Source organism: Stegastes partitus, unplaced genomic scaffold (assembly GCF_000690725.1).
Source record: "Stegastes partitus isolate 25-593 unplaced genomic scaffold, Stegastes_partitus-1.0.2 Scaffold893, whole genome shotgun sequence".
NCBI lineage: Eukaryota > Metazoa > Chordata > Actinopteri > Pomacentridae > Stegastes > Stegastes partitus.
Genome location: NW_007578624.1, coordinates 231,071 through 249,404, shown reverse-complemented (window position 1 = coordinate 249,404; position 18,334 = coordinate 231,071). Strand labels below are relative to the sequence as shown.

General features: G+C 42.8%; 1 protein-coding gene across 1 annotated transcript in view; it reads left to right on the top strand.

The window, feature by feature from the left end:
* Positions 1-18,334, top strand: part of slc41a2b (solute carrier family 41 member 2b) — a 51,099-nt gene that overhangs the window by 9,984 nt on the left and 22,781 nt on the right. Inside the window, exons 6-7 of the mRNA XM_008293540.1 lie at positions 9,493-9,640; positions 10,151-10,230. Of these exons, the coding sequence (XP_008291762.1) occupies positions 9,493-9,640; positions 10,151-10,230 (228 nt within the window). The remainder of the gene's footprint in view (positions 1-9,492; positions 9,641-10,150; positions 10,231-18,334) is intronic.

The window sequence follows — 18,334 nt, the reverse complement described above, 5'->3', positions numbered from 1 at the left end:
AACATTCTTGACAGACACATGCTACTGAATGTGATGCTTCTTATTAACTGCTGCTTCTGAACATGAGATGTTTTGGGCAACAGAGGAAGCTTAGTAATCAGAAGCTGCAGTGTGTGATTCCACAGCTGCTTCAGCTCACTGGGTTTAGCTATACGAGTTCTCTCCAGTGATTAGACAAGAAATCAGGACGCTTTATTGGTTCATACTGTGTCTCGTGTGCTGTGAAATCAGGATGCAAGCACTTGTTCTGAAACAGCTACAGCCTCCACTGACCTCTGTTCAGGACTGCACACTCCGTTCACCAGAAGAATATGTGGATGGAGGAAACTAGGGGGGCATTGTTCTTCACGGTGAATTCACGGAGAGCGTTTAACCCTTAAAATCCAGCAGAAGCACTTTGCATTCAAATTCACTTTCCTTCTTCTTAATTGAATTGCTTTTGAACGATTCGTTGCAGCAAAGTGTGCTGCATTTCAAATGAAACTGCACAACTTGACTTTTCCAACAATTCTAGCTGCTTGTGAGGAAACATAAACTTATATTTAGATCCAGTGTGGTTACAGTAACAACCTGCACACAGCTGCTTGTCCATCTACACACCCTCAACTCATGTGAAGGGATGTGAATGTCTACACAGGTAAATATCTGTGCAGTGCAATCATTCCATGTTCATATCAGCTCATGTCCATGAGTGCCATCAGGCATGTAGGGCAGCAACACAGGATGGCCACTCCTGTCCGTTCTGGGCCAACTTCTGAATGGTTCCTCAGGTGTGCTATGGCCACATTAATGTCACATAACTAGAAAGAGCGAAACCCGAGGCTTACACGTATGCTTGGGACAGATTTGTACACCCCAAAGTAATAACAGTATGAAGACAAGTCAAAGTTCTGCCAAGTAATATCTTCACTAATCTCTTCATCCATTTTCACACTCCTGCAGCATCGGTCCCAAACACACCATAGTTTCATAGCATAGGCCTGCTGCACATTAAAATACACACAAGAAGTCACTCTGGTCATTGGTTACCTCTGCACCAAGAGGTGATCTGGTTTTGAAATGATCTCAAGCGCAGGGTTGACATTACATGCATCCCACTTCGTATGAAAAGTAAACGCACAATAATGGATTTGCTTTTCATTGCAATTCTTTAAAAGTTGTGGTAAAAAGATAAGTGCAGGTGAAGCCAGTGGTGATTCTGGACTCGGTGTCCACCAGGGCCCCCTTGTTTGGGGATGGGGCGAGAGTGGGAGGCAAACATTTGACTGGTTTGTCACCTTTGTAAAGAGGCTACTGTATGTGTAAGTGATGATGGTACAGTATCTCACTATCATCAATATCATTTGGATATTGCCAGATTCTAGACAATCTCTCCTACGCAATTGTGAAAAGACGTCCCTGCTGCCAGTGTTTTGTGGTGAGATAAATATGACAACAGTAAAACAATTTCCTATTATGAACCGTGTTTTCTTCTTCATATAAAGAGCAATAATTTAAAAAAAAACTGCCCGTCTTATAATTAATGGAAGATCTTGATCGACTTCACTGTTTGGAAAATTACAAGATACAGCATGTAGTCCCCATAATGACCCACACAGAGGCTTTAAAGCAAAGCCAGGGACAATACCGTGGAGGTAGCCTAGAGCCGGTCAGGTTAACCGTCCTGCTTAAGTGAACACACCAGGGACAAGGCTGGATGGGTACAATAGGAAACAGAGACTTATGGGAAATGTTTTGTTTTGTGGCATGATTTCATTATTATTATTATTTTTTAAAATGTTTCCTAATTTCACCAAATAACTTTTAACCTGATTTCAGTTCACTTGTGCCTTAAAGATACACTTTGACTAGAAGGTGTGTCAGTATTCAGGCTGACTGGTTTTAGTGAAAACTCACCTTTAAGTCCGTGATCAGGGACATTTAGTGTGTTTTTTACTGTAAAGAAATGAGTCAGCGCATTACTGATAATTGGTAACAGAACTTTGTGCAGAACTGCACAGACTATGTGGTTTTTATGCCATTTCTTCAACATTACAGGAAGTCAGTACTTAAACTGATTTCACAATCCATGTAGCTCTGATGATGTCAGATAACAGCTGATGAAACGAAAGTCAGTGTGAACATTGGTTGTAGCAGAACCAGCGGACCAAATGAACTGAACAATCTGATGTGATGATTTGATGAAAGTTCTGAAGGGATATTTAGCTAAATCCTGGTTTCCAGTTATAAAAATCTTTTGTTTTGAAGTAACCTGAAACACATTAAAAACCATTAACATCTTTATAACCGAGTAGCTTTACTTAATGTTTGTTAGAAATGCTTACAAGCCCATTTTTTGGCTTCTTGTGGCTCCATTCAATCAGACAGTTCTCCGAGTCGGCCAGTAGAGGTCCCTCTTGCCTCACTCTGTAGCGAGGCCACCCTCCAACTGCAGGACAGACCATCTCTTTTCCCCCCACCACACATTCCACATGTTTAATTCATATCACACCCAGACCTGAGCTGCACCACCTTGTGTTACTTCCTTACACTGGGAGCTGTTTGCTGTGGAGAGCTCCTCACGCTAACGAACCCTGTCAGGTCTAACTGTATGACAGAGATATTCTCCATTATGAAAGGAACACTTTAGTGCTGGGAGCTAAATTTACTAAACACACTTCAGAGTTCGTGTTTCCATGGCGGAGCGGTGCAGTGAGGCTGTCTGGCTCTGCTGCTCTCTGAACACTGGCTCTGTTGTTCTTGAGCCCAGCCACGCACACACTTTCCTGCTAAATTGAAACTAATGGTCAGTTTACTCTCAACTAAACCAAATTTAAATCACATGATTACCTATGCACATAAAAACCTAATGCCTCTAATGCTTCTAGTTTTGAGGGAATCCAGCTAAGAAGAGACGCCAGCGAGACGTAGTAGCTGCAGGAACCAAATCGAGTCCAGCTGAGTTTATTTATAGAGTGCTTTTAACAAACAGGATTGTTGCAGAGCGCTACAGTGAGAGGGCACAACAATAGATAGAAGCAGGGATAATGAGAGCATGAGACACAGCACAGACACTAAGAAACCAGAACCTGTGAGCATGCACAGTATGTGTGTTTGTGTTGATATTGCCAGGCTGGGACATTTGAGGGCAGTCAGTGAGGACAGACAAATGGGAGGAAACAGCTGATGTGACGTTGAACAAACACACAGGTGTTAGACGTAGACTCAGCTACTGATGCACCAGTGTATGGTGTGCCCCTATAAGCTTTAAGTTCAAATGTCTGATATGTGCTGATATGTTTATTTCAAAACTAGACGTGTCAATTTTCAACAAACATGACATGTATAGATGCAAATAATGTTTTCTACTCTTTGAGGGCTGTAGCAGGTTTGAACAAAACATTGCCTCATAGTGGCTGAATTCAGTCAAAACTGACCCAGAATCTGAGACTGAACTCATTTCATCAGCTGGTTTATTAGCTGGCAAGTGTAATCGTTAGCGTCCGCTTTTTATTAGTGGCTCACGGCAGAGTTTTGAAGCTGCATGAACTGTTTTTGTGTTGTTTAGGAGTAACATCAGAGGTTCACCAAAGCCTTTCAGTTTTATCCCCAGCTTAGTCTCCTCCATCTCCTGCATGACTCAGCTGGGGCTGAAGACTACAAGTTTGAAAAGAAGAAGCTTGTGGAGTGACAAAGAAATAAGATTATGTGACCTGTAGCTCGTTCCTCTTCTCGGCTGCAGACTACACATTACATGCTCCAGGCTAACGACAGCTATCGTAACACACCCCAATCTCTGACTTTGCGTTTCAGTTGTGTCGTATAGGTATTGTGGACTTCAGGCTTCTGACAAAGAAAAATAAAATGCTCCCAGGGAACTTTTGTTCTCTGCATCAGTCACAGTCCTTTTTTTTAACAGTTAATTGTGCATCTCAGAATGCTGTGTCGCAAGGTAGCGCTGAAAATAACGATTTCTGCCAAATTATCCCTTGATTGTTTTCTGGAATAGTGTTGAGTCTAAAAAACACCAGAAAATGGTGAAAAATGTTAGTAAGTGTTTTTCAAAGCACAAGATGATGCCTGATAATTAAATTCTTTTTTTTTTTCTTTAAAAGAAAAACTGCTCAAACTGATTAATCGCCTGTTGTCTTGATATAAATAATCAAGACGGTAGGCGATTGGTTTAACAGCTGATCCACTCATCGACTGATTGTTGCAGTTTTAGTGCAGGACTAATTTAATGTGTACACAGTTGTCATCTTTCCATGCGTAGACACGTGTCTTCGACTTTGAGCGGAGAACGTATTGTTGTCTAATCCAGTAGAGCAGGGGTGTCCAGTCCTGGTCCTCCAGGGCCACAGTCCTGCATGTTTTAGATGTTTCCCTCTTCCAGCACATATGATCAGGATGGTTATCAGGCTTCTGCAGAGCTTGATGATGAGCTGATCATTTGAATCAGGTGTGTTGGAAGAAGGAAACATCTAAAACATGCAGGACTGTGGCCCTCCAGGACCAGGATTGGACACCCCTCCAGTAGAGTGTTCAGTCCATACCAGCCCTGGAAGTGCTCAACGCTTAGCCGCCTAATGTTGTCTATGCAAGAAAAATGTGAGTTGCACTTGTTTCCAGAATGCTTAAACACTCCTTTACTGAACCTCTCTGTTATTGTAAAGCGTGGATGTGCTTCTCCTCACCAGTGGGACAATACCTTCTTCTTTCCCATAGATTAGAAACGTCTTGCCATTTCCCAGCTAAAGGAGATAGTTGGCAGCTGCACCGTTCCTTTTCCTGGCAGAGTGTTTTAGCAAAATGTATTCCACCAGAGATGGACAGGAATATCAATTGTTTGTTCTTTGGTTTATTCACAGCAGCAGGGGTATTCAGTGGAAGGGTGTCAGAGATTTGTGTGAACAGTTTTACCGGTAGAAGACCTTAATGGGAGCTTGGCTGAGAGCCAGGCTTCTTACTGCGTGTTAACTCAACCGGTGCTCCTCCTGGCTGGAACCTTGCTCCTGAGGGAGATGGGATGCTGTGGAACGAGGCTCCGGTCCCAACTGTGTGCCTCAGCATAACTGCCTGTGCTTTATATTTTAGAACTCAAGGTCTGCTAGAGCCTGCTATATCCAGAGTTGAACAACGAGCCCCTTTTTTGTTTTGTAGCATCGGGATAATCATTTTGGGACTGTTTCCTAATGACAGTTATTTAGTGCTTGGAACAGGATCCTGCTGGAAATATCTGGTGGTGGCTCTGTGCAGGTGCTTTACCCTAATTACTCTTTCAAAACAGTTGCACTACATTATGTGGTAGCTGAAATAAAGCAGTGTGGTGCTGTAGTGAGAGAAGCCTTTCCTGTGGCCGTGTGGTGATCCACGAATCTCACATTTGAAGACCTCTATGATGGAAATCAAGCTTTTTACCTTATAAATGAGGCCATGTAGTGTATTTATATACAGGGAAACACAGCATCAGGCTCAGTATTCCCACCTTAAATCTGCAGTGTAATGATGACAGTCTCAAAACACGGGTTCAGACGACCAGAGTTTCATACGTTGCAACCCGAAGGAGTCAAGCCTGGCAACTTGCAGGTTGGAACTTTCTTTAGCATCATCCATCCATCCATTATCTATACACCTTAATCCTCACTAGGGTCATGGGGGGCTGGAGTCTATCCCAGCTGACTCAGGGTGAAGGCAGGTTCACCTGGACAGGTAACCAGTCTATCACAGGACTACACTTAGAGACAGACAACCAAGCACACTCACAGCTCCACGCAGAAAGATCCCGGTGCCCCCACCGGGACGCGAACCGGCAACCTTCTTGCTGCGAGGCAACAGTGCTAACCAACTGCCCCACCCTGCAGCCCTCTTTATCATTATTTTTTTGCCAAAATTGTTTCCGGTTTAAGCATGCTTGGCTGAATTACTCCAATATGCCACCTTGCCAGTGTGTCGTGCAGAGTAGTTTAACAGTGTTTGAGCAGAGTCACAGGTGAGCTGGTGTGCTCAAGCTGCTGTGAGTAATGAGGGCTGATTGTAAAGTGTGAACTTCACAGATCGGTCACATTCTGTGGAGGCAGGGCAGGAAGGGACTGTTTTCATGGATTAGACTTCTAAATTGTAGACAGTTGACACAGTTTTTAGGGGTGAAGTCATCGACCAGAGAGGAACGTTAAGAGATGAAGGTCAGAGGGGTTTAAAGTTCACAGACCAAATGCAGTACCCTTTAATGTCCTGACTACTCATCTTTCTGCTCAGTGAGAGGCTTTTCATAAACACAGATATTGCAAGAAAGAGCAAGTTTATCTTTGTCCAGTGCTTTATGGTCACGTACAAGATAAATGTATAAAATTACGACCAGTCTCATTGGAGCTTTGTGTTTTATTTACATCTTAGCGTGTGAACATGTAATTAGTTTATCTTCTAAACACCTGCATGTTAATATTTTTATTGTGAACACGTTAGCATGGGGGGCTGCACGGTGATCGGTGGTTAGTTTAATTTATTCCACATGTCAGCTTCAGCAGTGGTCAACAGAGATCAGCTGCTCACAGATCAGTCTGTGAACACATTTATTGTCTGTTACAGGTGGGACTCCATAGAAAGAAAACACAACTTAGAATGACTTTCATGGTTATTTGTATTCAGTGTAACGCCACTTGAAGTTCTGCTTAAATCCTCTAAAAGAAGAAAATAATTAATTTCCTCTTTTCAAATATTTTAGAATTTAGCTGCTCTGATTAGGTTGAGGGGCTGCATGGTGGGGCAGTGGTTAGCACCGTTGCCTCACAGCTAGAAGGTCGCCGGTTCGCGTCCCGGTGAGGACACCCGGGATCTTTCTGCGTGGAGTCTCCATGTTCTCCCCGTGCAGCGTGGGTTCTCTCCGGGTTCTCCGGCTTCCTCCCACAGTCCAGAAACATGTTGAGGTTAATTGGTGATTGTAAATTGTCCGTAGGTGTGAATGTGAGTGTGCTTGGTTGTCTGTCTCTAAGTGTAGCCCTGTGATAGACTGGTTACCTGTCCAGGTGAACCTGCCTTCACCCTGAGTCAGCTGGGATAGACTCCAGCCCCCCATGACCCTGGTGAGGATTAAGGTGTAGAGATGATGGATGGATGTTAGCATGAGGGCTTAAAGCTGAGCTCCGTCTCTTTCAGTATCACAACATTACCAACTCAAAGGCAAATCCTGAAATCTGCCATCAGACTCATAAACATCTCGCTAACATACAAACAATGTCGCCTTCCATTCTTTGACTGTGTCAGACTGTAGCATCACCCAGTGGCAGCATCCACACTGAATCTCACACTCAGAATGCAATCTACACAGGTTGTCCAGCAGTGGTGACTTCAGTAAACATTTCCCTCTTGTGACTAATCACTGTGATTGGCCATAGTGTTGTTTACTTCATGCTTTTTAAAATGCAAAAAGCAGAGCTGTTGCACTTCTGTAGTCAAGTCACTGAGCTGTAGTCAGGATGGATCCAGCATTTGTTCTGATATTTTCTGCAAGAATCCAAATGTAGCTTCCTCTGGAAAGATTGCATTGTTTTTTCCCAGGTGTGTTGAGTGGATTATTACAGCGAGTTATTAGTTCTGCTGCTTAAATGCAGTAATATTTGGAGTAGTGACCTTAGTGCAAGTGTGGAATCGCTTAAGTCGATAAAAAATAAGACAACAGACAGTCAACCTAATAATGAAATATAGTTGATTATGCTCAGCAGATACTTTAGTTAGATCAGCTCAAGGATACATTCATTTTTGTTTTTTTTGGTATGGCAGTAATGTTATTAAATACAAATAATGAGTGATATCAGTTTAAATATAAAACAGTGGCCTGCGGTGTATTGGTCTACAGGACTGTGTATTTGGGTTTTATATTTTTTACTTTTGGGATTTCCTAATTTTTGAAAGAGGGGATTTTTTTTCTTTCAAAATATTGCTTCATCCAAATCACTTCAGAGACATCTGACTTTGAAATTTTACCAGTGCAATAGAGGGAAATGGAATTTATTTTTCAGTTTTTTAAAAAAAAAAATGGCATTTAGAAAATTCTACTGCAACTTGTTTTTCCCCAGAAACACAATCTCTGGACAGTCCAGACCTTCAGAACACAACGTGCACAGTTTTTTGGAACTGCTTTCTACTGATGAAACAATCCCTGTCTCTGCTATCTGCAGCCTGGTCTCCAAGCCTCAGCCCCGCTGGACAAGGGCTCCCCCTCCTCACAAATCCTGGCTGGACCCCCTGATGTTAGCGTGCATCGCTGAGCTTTGCTGAGCCTCAGCGTCGCGTCACTGAGCCACTGTCTTGGCTGTAGTCTCTCATCGTAGTCATTTAAACAGTCGTGGCAGTTGACTGACAGCTCTAAGGATTAAGCTGGAATTATGCTTCTCTGAAAATTCCTTTAAGTGTCTCTGTGAGCCGATGCAGAGGAGGGTGCCATGAGTAACTGCTCTTAGCAGCGCGTGATGCAAGTTGATTGGTCGATTCAGCTGTCAGAAGAGAGGCACTATGAAATAGAGACAAAAACAAACACAATACTACATGTCTGGAATACTCACAAACATCCAGACGGCCCTTGTTCAGGATCGCCTACATGTGGCCCAGAGAAGCGTAACTCCAGCTTCGGTCAAGACATACAGAGTCCCACTCACACAGAGTACGTTGTTTTACCACAACGAGTTCTTCTAAGTGGCTCAGAGTATCTAGTTGAGTTGTTTTCTCTTTCAGCCTATTTACATCATTGTTCTGTTGAGGATGGGACCAATGTTCCCTGAACGTTTTCACTGTGTTTAAGAGAAGTTATATTTGAACTGCTGACAAACTGCCAGGGCTGGATTAACAAAAGGTCACAGAGTGCAGCAGCTTCAGGGCTTTTTAGATCCACACTGTGTCAAGTTGATTGTGGTAATTTGAGTAATTGCAGTTTTGTGAGGGGCATATTCACTAAAGCTCAGTATCACCTGGAATGGCCTCCAGGTGCGCTGGATTGTGCATCATGCCTTTGTTAAGGAGAGGCCACAGTGCTCTTGTGTGAACATAAAACTCATAAGCCTTTGTTACTTTGTTTTTGTTAAAGTATGAAAGGTGCACATTCCCATAAAAAAGATTGATACCTGAGAAAACCAAATGTCAGAGAGAACGCCGGCCCAGCGTCCTGCAGCGCGACATGACAGCTGTGCTAATGTTGCTTCATTTAGTGAACTGTGGAGCAGTGATTTGACTGCTTGGTCAGTTTTGATGGGACACAAGGAAACCTTCATGATTTTAAATAACCTTTAAATTAGGCAAAGTTCTTGTATGGCTGCTTGTCAGTATGAGACATAATGCATTGTACAATAAATTGAGAAAAGCTTTTGTGTTCCTTAGACTACGCTGCTGAAAATATTCGTTGTGGAATTGTTGCAGGAGTCGGGTTGCCTCTGCCATTGAAACATTTCATATTCTCAGCTTAATCCAAAGCGGAAAAAAAAAAATGGAGCAGGAACATTCAGTGGCTGTCTGTCTCCTCCTCAGATTCCTACCCATATGTGTCGTCGCTGGTCTGCGCCTTCTTCATGTGTCTGACTCCTCTGTGGATCGTCATCTCCTCCAAGCACCCTGCCAGCCGCACCCTGCTCTACTCCGGATGGGAGCCAGTCATCACTGCCATGGTCATCAGCAGGTGTGTGTGTGTGTGTGTGTGTGTTTAGTCTTGAAAGGGGAAAGAACAGCTATTCTGTGTCTGAGACTCCCAGTGTCTGGTTTGCATGATGACTCATCCCCTAAACAAATTGCAGCACCCGAGCGCACACACACCCTCGGGTCCCCTTGGGTCTGGCCGTCTTACAGATACAGCCAGTAGGAGGGGAATTATTGTCTCGCTCACTCTCACTCACTCTCTCACTCTCTCTCCTCTTAGCAGTCAGTGCAGGTGATACACAACATGTCCTCTCAGGCTTTAATAGACGAGAGAGGAAACACAAATATTAACTCTGGACACCATAAGCTGAAAACAACTTTAAGTCCTTCACTCTTGTTCTGTCTGTCAGTCTCTGTCACATCCACATTTATAGAGAAGCGCACACTTCAGCTGTTTACCACATTCAGATGAAGATAATGCCCTCTCTGTCTCTCTCTCTGTCCTCTTTGTCTGTAGCGACAGATAATGATCTAATTATGTTGTGCTCTGCAGCATCGGAGGGCTCATTCTGGACAAAACGGTGTCTGACCCAAATCTGGCCGGCATTGTCGTGTACACCCCGGTTATCAACGGTGAGTACCGACGCTGCTTCCTCCTTTATTCTGCACGGCTTAGAGGTGTAGCTGTTTGATTTGCAATTGCTTGCCCCTGGGGCACGAGCAGACAAGGAGAATCTGGTCAAAGACTGCAACAAAGGTTTGAACATGACAGCCTCCTAAATCCTGGGTGATTTAGGAAAGACACGCGTACATGTAAAGAAAGCCCACCGCTCTTGTAGTTACGTTGCTCTAATCCACAGCCTTGGTCAGCGTCAGCATCCCGCCCGCCTCATGTAGGAGTTGTGTGTTTGTGCAGCACAATGGATCACAGCATCGCTTACAGTAGTATCTTATATCACATCGCTGTGCAATGCATGCTGAGTAGATATCATTCCCTTCATTTACTAATATCTGGCCCTGCTTGTGTGTAATTGCATGCTTCATCACTGTAAACAATATGGCCTGTGATTAGGATGTACCCCCAACTGGAATCCTGCACAGGAGAACCTGAAATTATCATAATAATGGATACTGAGTTGGTTTTAAATGATTTGGAGGTTATCATTACAGGTCAGTGTGTTGTGTATTATGTGGATACATACAGTCTATATGTATGTTTGATGTGATTAAAGAGATTTAAAGGTCCCGTTTAGTTTGGCTCGTTTGGTTGGTATCAAGAAAAACACCAATAGATCGTTAACTTTAGTTATAATCAGTGACTCATTAACTGGACAGTTGTGTTGCATCATTAGTGCCATATCTACTTAAAAGGGAAATAAGATTGTGGAAACTGGAGCAGGTCGTGATGGTGTGTTGATTTTTAGGTTGAAACTATCAGTTCCTTTTCATTTTGTTGATAATTTTCTTCATTTTTCTCTTAGTTGTTTGGTTTAATCAGAGAACTTTGTCTTTTTTTTAAACAACTGTTCAATTAATTGTTGCAACTTTAGTCTAATTTTGTTCTCTGGTGTCTCAAAAAACATGTAATAGTAGTAATGAGCATATATTAGTCTACACTCCCGGTCCACCTATGAGACCAGACAGAACAGAGATTGCAGCAGTCACTGTGTAGTTGTTGCTTTTGATCTGCTTTAATGAGGAACTTCCAAAATCAAACAACCTCTGATTTAAGTCTGGATTTTGTGGCCAACCAGGGAAAATCCCCACACGTGATGAAACACGTGCCATATCGTACAATCGTTTGGTTGTTTCGCTGTGTTTTTTACACCACAAACAAACTGCACCAGTTACCTATTAGAAGCAAACACCGAACCCCTCAGGTTGTTAAGAGGGCAACCAGTGTTACCCAGCAGCTTACACAAGTCTAAATAAACCAAGATAATGAGGAATAAGAGTTTTTCTGATCCACACTAGAAACTCTCAAACTTGTTCCTGGTCAAATGCAGGTTGTAGGTGTTAAGAGCACAGACTGAACACAGACACTGGCTGTGAAGTGGTAGCTGTGAAACACTTTTCCTTCCTTCTGGTCTGGTCGATACCCAGTGGATCCACCTGCCAGTGGCTAAAGCGGATAAGAAAATGAACAGCACTGAAATAGTAGCATTCGCCCTACTCTCAGCAGCTATAGATTCAAACAGGCAAAGCGTTTAAGTCAGATTACCGTTGTGGCTGCTGTCACACGGTGATATCGTGTCGTCTGTGATGGTCATTGCATCTCTCTGGAGTTGTCAGGCTGACTAAGATAGTTTGAAGTTTGTAATGATGGATTTTGAAGAGGGCTGCAAGGCGGCGCAGTTGGTAGCACTGTTGCCTCGCAGCTAGAAGGTCGCCGGTTCGCGTCTTTCTGCGCGGAGTCTCCATGTTCTCCCCGTGCAGCGTGGGTTCTCTCCGGGTTCTCCGGCTTCCTCCCACAGTCCAGAAACATGCTGAGGTTAATTGGTGATTGTAAATTGTCCGTAGGTGTGAGTGTGAGTGTGCTTGGTTGTCTGTCTCTAAGTGTAGCCCTGTGATAGACTGGTTACCTGTCCAGGTGAACCTGCCTTCACCCTGAGTCAGCTGGAATAGACTCCAGCCCCCCACGACCCTAATGAGGATTAAGCGGTGTATAGATGATGGATGGATGGATTTTGAAGAACTACTGTGGCCACTAAGTTAAGTAGGTAGCTTAGGATACAAGTTGAAATACATTTTCTGTTTGTTTATATTTTTGCACACAGGACCTATTACAGTGTTGGTGAAATGTCCTTTAACAGTTCTTGTTTGCATTCTATCCACGGTGTGCATTTGGCTGGTATCAGATCATCTCGATGCCCATGAAAAATTAAAAACTTAAAGACAAGTCATAGAGTTATTGGGGTTTGGGGGGGATAAAAACATCATGACACACGACTTAAAAATAAGAGAGTAATGTTTGACACAGATTGCAGCAATGTGGGTGCTGAGGATTTTAAAGTTCCTCCATTGCAGTCCGTGAGCTATGTGTCAGTGCTGGAGCTCCGACTGCTGACTGTGCTCATGAGTGGGACCCACAGCAGTCAGACTACCACAACCAACCTCAGCTGTTTGCTTCTGCACGAGGCACACCTCACCGTCTGGAAACTTCAGCTCAATACTTCTATTTGAGAAAATGACCAGTTTTTATTTTGGGTTTAGTTTTGGGTCCGTTCTGTTCTAAGTGTTCTGAATATGCATGTGTCTTTGTTTGCCATGGCTGCCGACTTGAGGGTAATTTAACAGCAGTATTGTTCTGCAGTAAGAAAAATGGCGTGTTCACCACAGCTGAAGGTTATAGCACAGCTTACATGAACCCTGGACTGCCTGTAACATGGAGCTGACAAAAGGAGTGTATCTTCTGCTCCAAGAAAGGTTCCTGTCCACTCTGAGCTCACCGTCTGACAGCTGCAGGACTGTTTTTCTTGACTGGAGAAGAGGTTCTTTGGTGCCTGTATCTTTTCAGCTCCTTCCTACCGTGGTTGGTATGAAGGCTGGTGTGAAACGTTCACTTCAGGGGACAAACGAGCAACTGCAGTTTTAGCATAATGGAATGGAATTCTGTTTTTTCTGTTTTGTGGGTTTTCTGTCGTGATTAGTTGATGCTGTCTTAATGAGATCCCGCCTTAACGAGCGGCGGCGATACAGCCCCAGTTTCATTTCACGCTGAGGATGGCAACAAGCCGTTTAACTTGGAAGTTTGGGTACAAGGAACTGTTTGTTGCTGTTTGTCTCATTTATCTCTCTGAGTTTTTTTTAATTAATGCAGTCTTTGACCCTTCGAGCAGAAATGGAGACAAAGTGTTTATACACAAGATGGATAACGTGCCATACAGTCTATTTGTCTTGTGCCGTGCAGCTCCCAGGTGTGAATATATGAGGATGTGAAGCGGAGGAAGCGACTGTGTTCCCACATAGATGAAGGTTACTAAAAAAAGACTCCAAATGTTCATCAGCATAAATAAGTTACCTAATGAGACTGGTTCAGGCAGTCGGCCGCAGTCTGTTTGTCTCCACTTCAAAAACCGGTCCTCTTGCGTTTTCTCTCACTTCCATCTCCCTCTGCCAACGGGCTCAGCCACGGTTGCCAGGGCTCTGGCACCTCCACAACAAGAGATAAGCTTTTAATTAAATGACATTAATGAGAGACATTTAACGAGATGGAGTACGATTCTGACTCTAATTGGTTTTCTGTCGAGACGTATCCCGGCACAAAACAGCTGGGGAGTCAAGTGAGTGTACGTCTGTTTATGAGTGCGAGCTTGTTTTATTCTGCATGTGCGGCGTCTGAAAAAAATCCAGATCTCACCACACTTTCTAAGCATCTACAACGTTTTGTTCATGGCTGAAGACACACCGAGGCGGGCTGCTAATGTGTTTCAACCGATTAAAATGCACTGCTGTTCCTGTCCTAATACAAAACCAAAAGTACGACTGAAGAAAGGGCAGACAGCGAAAGGATGGCGTTTGATTAGAAAGGACCGAAGGAAGGAGGTGTGTAGAGCTTGATAAGAAACGACAAGTTAAATGAAAGACGGAGAGAGAAAGCCTTCTTTCTCCACCACACTGACCTCCCTTATTTCAATTTTAATACTTTAATTTGTACGATTTTTTTCCTGGGATGGAGGGTATCATTGGGAGATAAATAATATTAATACCATAGATGTAAACGGTGTTCTGATATGTGTGATCCAGGTATTGAGGGAGTGTTTGGTAGTTAACGTCCTGCTGTACTCGTTCTTACTCCACCTGTATTATCTGCTACAGTATGTTGCGTCAGAAACGGGCCTTGTGTTCTTTCATTTGTCTTCATTTTAAATTCAGTTTCAGGTGTTAGAAGGGTCTTAAAGAGCCTTTCATCTGACTTTCTGAAACCTGCAGATAACATTTTGTGTTATGCATCTTGTTCTGTGTTTTCCTCCCAGACAGCTCTCACAGACAGCCGAGTCTTTAATCTTTGCTTGTCATCTTGGCATATTTGCCTTTTTTTTTCTTTCCTTCTGTTGTTTGTTTTGAGATAAGGTGTCTGCCTCCTTTACATCTCACTTCCACCAATAAGTCAGATTTTCTCCTCTTTCAATGTTTTTCTTTCATTAGATGTTATCTGTTTGTTTCATCATGGCCTATTCTCATGTTAGAGCCACTCCAATAAACAAAATTAAACCTGGAGGAGAGGAGCTGAGATGAGCCCTCCGCCCAGCCCCACCCCGCCCTCCGGCCCCCGTAGACGGCAGCACAGTCCCCGAGCTCCCATGAAGCCCTGCTGCAGCCCAGACCTCCTCATGCCCCTTGTCCTCATTCCCCCTGTCAGACCCAGTGACCTGAATAAGCCAGATCGCCCCCAAACCTCCTTCACGCTACCTCTGCCCCCTGCTGAGGTGGTAAGAACACCCTCCACCCCCTTCTCCAAAAAAAAAAGCATCCCCAGCACCCTCAAGGACAGAAAGCCGGAAAGTCAACAACAGTGCACATTCCATCGAGACAATTATTCTCATTTTAACTATGTTTTGACAGCAAAAAGGGACCATAAATTCCATTTTGATTTGCCAGTGAAGTGCATAGTAAAATTATTTTAGTGTGCTATCGATGCATATTTATTTTGCAAAAAAACTGCAATGCACAACATCAGCAGGCGTTGGTCACAGTTTGAAGTGGCAGATGCTTGAAAAAACAGAATTATTACTTGAATAGCACAAACAAACAAGTCGATCTTTGGAAAAAAAACACGTTTGCTGGCTTTTAAAAAGTTGGAACGCTCCAAATGTTTGCGTGATAAATATTTTCTTTTCTAAACAGTGACTGCTCCGTCTCTCAGAGGACCTGCGACAATGTCAAACCGATGTACAGTAGATGTTCGACAGTCAGTGAAGATGTCGTCCTAAGATGATGAAAAATTCTTTGAACGCCTTTGTCACTGAATACGTTTTGAAAAAATAACAGCGAAGAAGGCCCAGGTGGAAATAATAGAATAACTGAGTGCTTGAATAGGATGGAGCTGTTACTAATGTTTGTTATTACATGACCGGTTAAAGAGATGCTGTGAACAAGGCAGATCATGAATCGGTATTGTGTACATACAGAATTCTCAAAAAACGTGTCGGCAGTAACAAATTCATGAGAAATTGAAAGTAATCAGATTAAAAGTCGGCTGAAAGTAAAGTCATTAGGTTTGAAAGGCAGCACAGAATGTGTCTGATTCAGGAAACTGGTGCTTTAAACCATATTTGAAAGGACATGATGAGAGTTTAACACTTAATATGGAGAAAAGTGAATAAATTGAAAATGATTTTTAAAAAACGTGTTTTGTATCTTAACATGAGTGAATAGCCAATAATCTGCACGATGAGCATTTGAACATAGCAGAGATCACCTAAATCGATGCCTGACAGGAATTCTTCTCTCAGCACAATGTCATCAAACCTTTTCTCTTAACCAATAGGAATTATTGCTTTGGTTGGTTGGACCAGTTTTCAGCTCTGCAGCAGAGAATGTGATATGTAGATGGTGTGTTGTTGGTTTTACAAGAAATAGTTCCAGATTTAGGGACAATAACGTATTTGCTTGATTAATAGAAATCTCATGGCACTACTAAGGGGGTTTATAATTAATCTTTAATTAATTAATTAACATAATAATTTAAGAGATTAAAAATATATTAACCAATGGGGCAGAAGACAAGGGACGTGCATGTCAGAAAATGTAATGCAGATTAGCTGTAGTACCTGCTAACTACGGGTTAATAAAATGGTTTGGTACCATTGTGCCTATACAGAGATCTATACCAGAACCTTTTTCACTGGGAACATGAATAAATGGATGTTGGTCAAAAACACAGATTGGATTGAACAACACCTCAGACCAGTCCACATCAGCTGTGATCCCCCTGCCTTCACTTCCTCATATACAGCTCCACTTGTACCTCACAGACACGAGGTTGACATTAATTTTCTCATCCCCCTCTGGGTAAGAAAGCAGACAAGTATATGAGTGTGTTCCTTCAGAGACTGGCATCAGATCAGGGATGTACTCATCAGACTGTGAGGGCAGAAGTGTGAGGTGGGAGGATGGAGACAGATGGGGCAGAGTCAGGGTGAGTGCTCATTGTGAAGTTATGCCTGTTTACAGGCCCAGTGGGAGCACTGGTAATGCTCCAATAAAATGTCACCAGGCAGACAAAGAGACACAATAGATTGAATTAAGTGGACATCACCCTGAGGTGGTGGCTGTGTCTAATTTAATATACTCACCACAATAATTGGGGGGCAGAGGGTCTGAGACGCTCATCCGTCTTCTTGTTCTTTGTGTACCGTTTCCTGCAGACGGCCTCTTCAGTCGGTTCTGTTTAGCTGCATCTGATTCATACTTTTTCTATATTTCTCTCTCACAGCATTCATCCGTTCCACCCGGAGCAGTTTTTTTTTTACACGTAAACACTTAGCAGAGCCTCTCTCTTGTGAGCTGCTGTGTGCCCACCTGCCTGTGAGTTTCTTGTTTATATCAGTATGCATGTGAGCTCCCCTCCAGGGCTTAGTCACCAGACTGTGGCAACAAGGATGAAAAACACAGGAAGTTAGTTAGTGTGTCACTTGCTAAAGGAAAGGTGTGATAGCTCGAGCACATGAATGTAAAATAGCGGTGTGTTTTGTCAGTACAGATGGCGTTCCACATTTTCACCATTTATCATCTGCTTGATGTTAATTAAAATGTAACATGAAAAAAACAGAACTGTAAAAAAAATAAAATAAATAAATGCCTGTGACTGTTTTACAGTGTTGGATAAATGTGCAAAATGCTGAATGTGAAAGAGCTAACTAAGAAAAAAGTTCAGTTTTGGTTCATTTTCGTGAATTCTGGGTAATATTTGAGCAGTGACATAAGTGAGGGGCCTGAGAGTAAACTACCCAGCACTGAAAAATCAGCAAAGATGAGACGAAATGTAAAACACAATCAGGTGTAGCAGCTGGAGGTATGTTTGTGTTTTCTACCCCACTAATCATCTTACAGCCCTTAACGCCACATTTCCACTCATGTACTGATGTCATCGTGTGGCCGGAACTCAAAGCTGCTGCAGCCGATGGCACTTTGACACATCATTCATTTCTCTCAATCACAGCAAATGAAATGTGAAATCATGTCAACTGCACAGCAACAGTCTTCTGTTTAGCAAAGAAACAACACATTATTGCTCTATGTTATGATGTAGATAAAGTGTAATTCAGACACAGCTACTGTCTGAATGGAAGTGATCATAACTGTGACAGATGTTGTAGTGATGTCTGATGCTCCTGAGCTAATCACATTGACAGTTAGATAACATCTGCCAGGCCAAACATTTACAGCTTAGCTTGAAAATGTTGCATATAAATAGATATGTCCTGTTTTAAATGTAAGCGGAAGTGTTTTCCTCGTGTTATCTGGTGTAAGCATTGTATTGTACATAAGCAAGTAGATGGAACAAAGTGTGAGCTTCTATCAGTGTCAGTAAGAGACCAGAATGAGTTGGAAAAGATCCGCAAACATCCAGTGTGGTGCTTCTTTAAACTCTAGCTTTCAGTTCATTTTGTGACCTGAAAACAAGTTACAATTCAAGAACAAGTCCAACTGGAGGAACAGACTGATGCATCTTTAAGCTTCTCTGACCCATAGACTGTATAAAAGATGGACGTAGCAACCGGCCCTGAAAAAT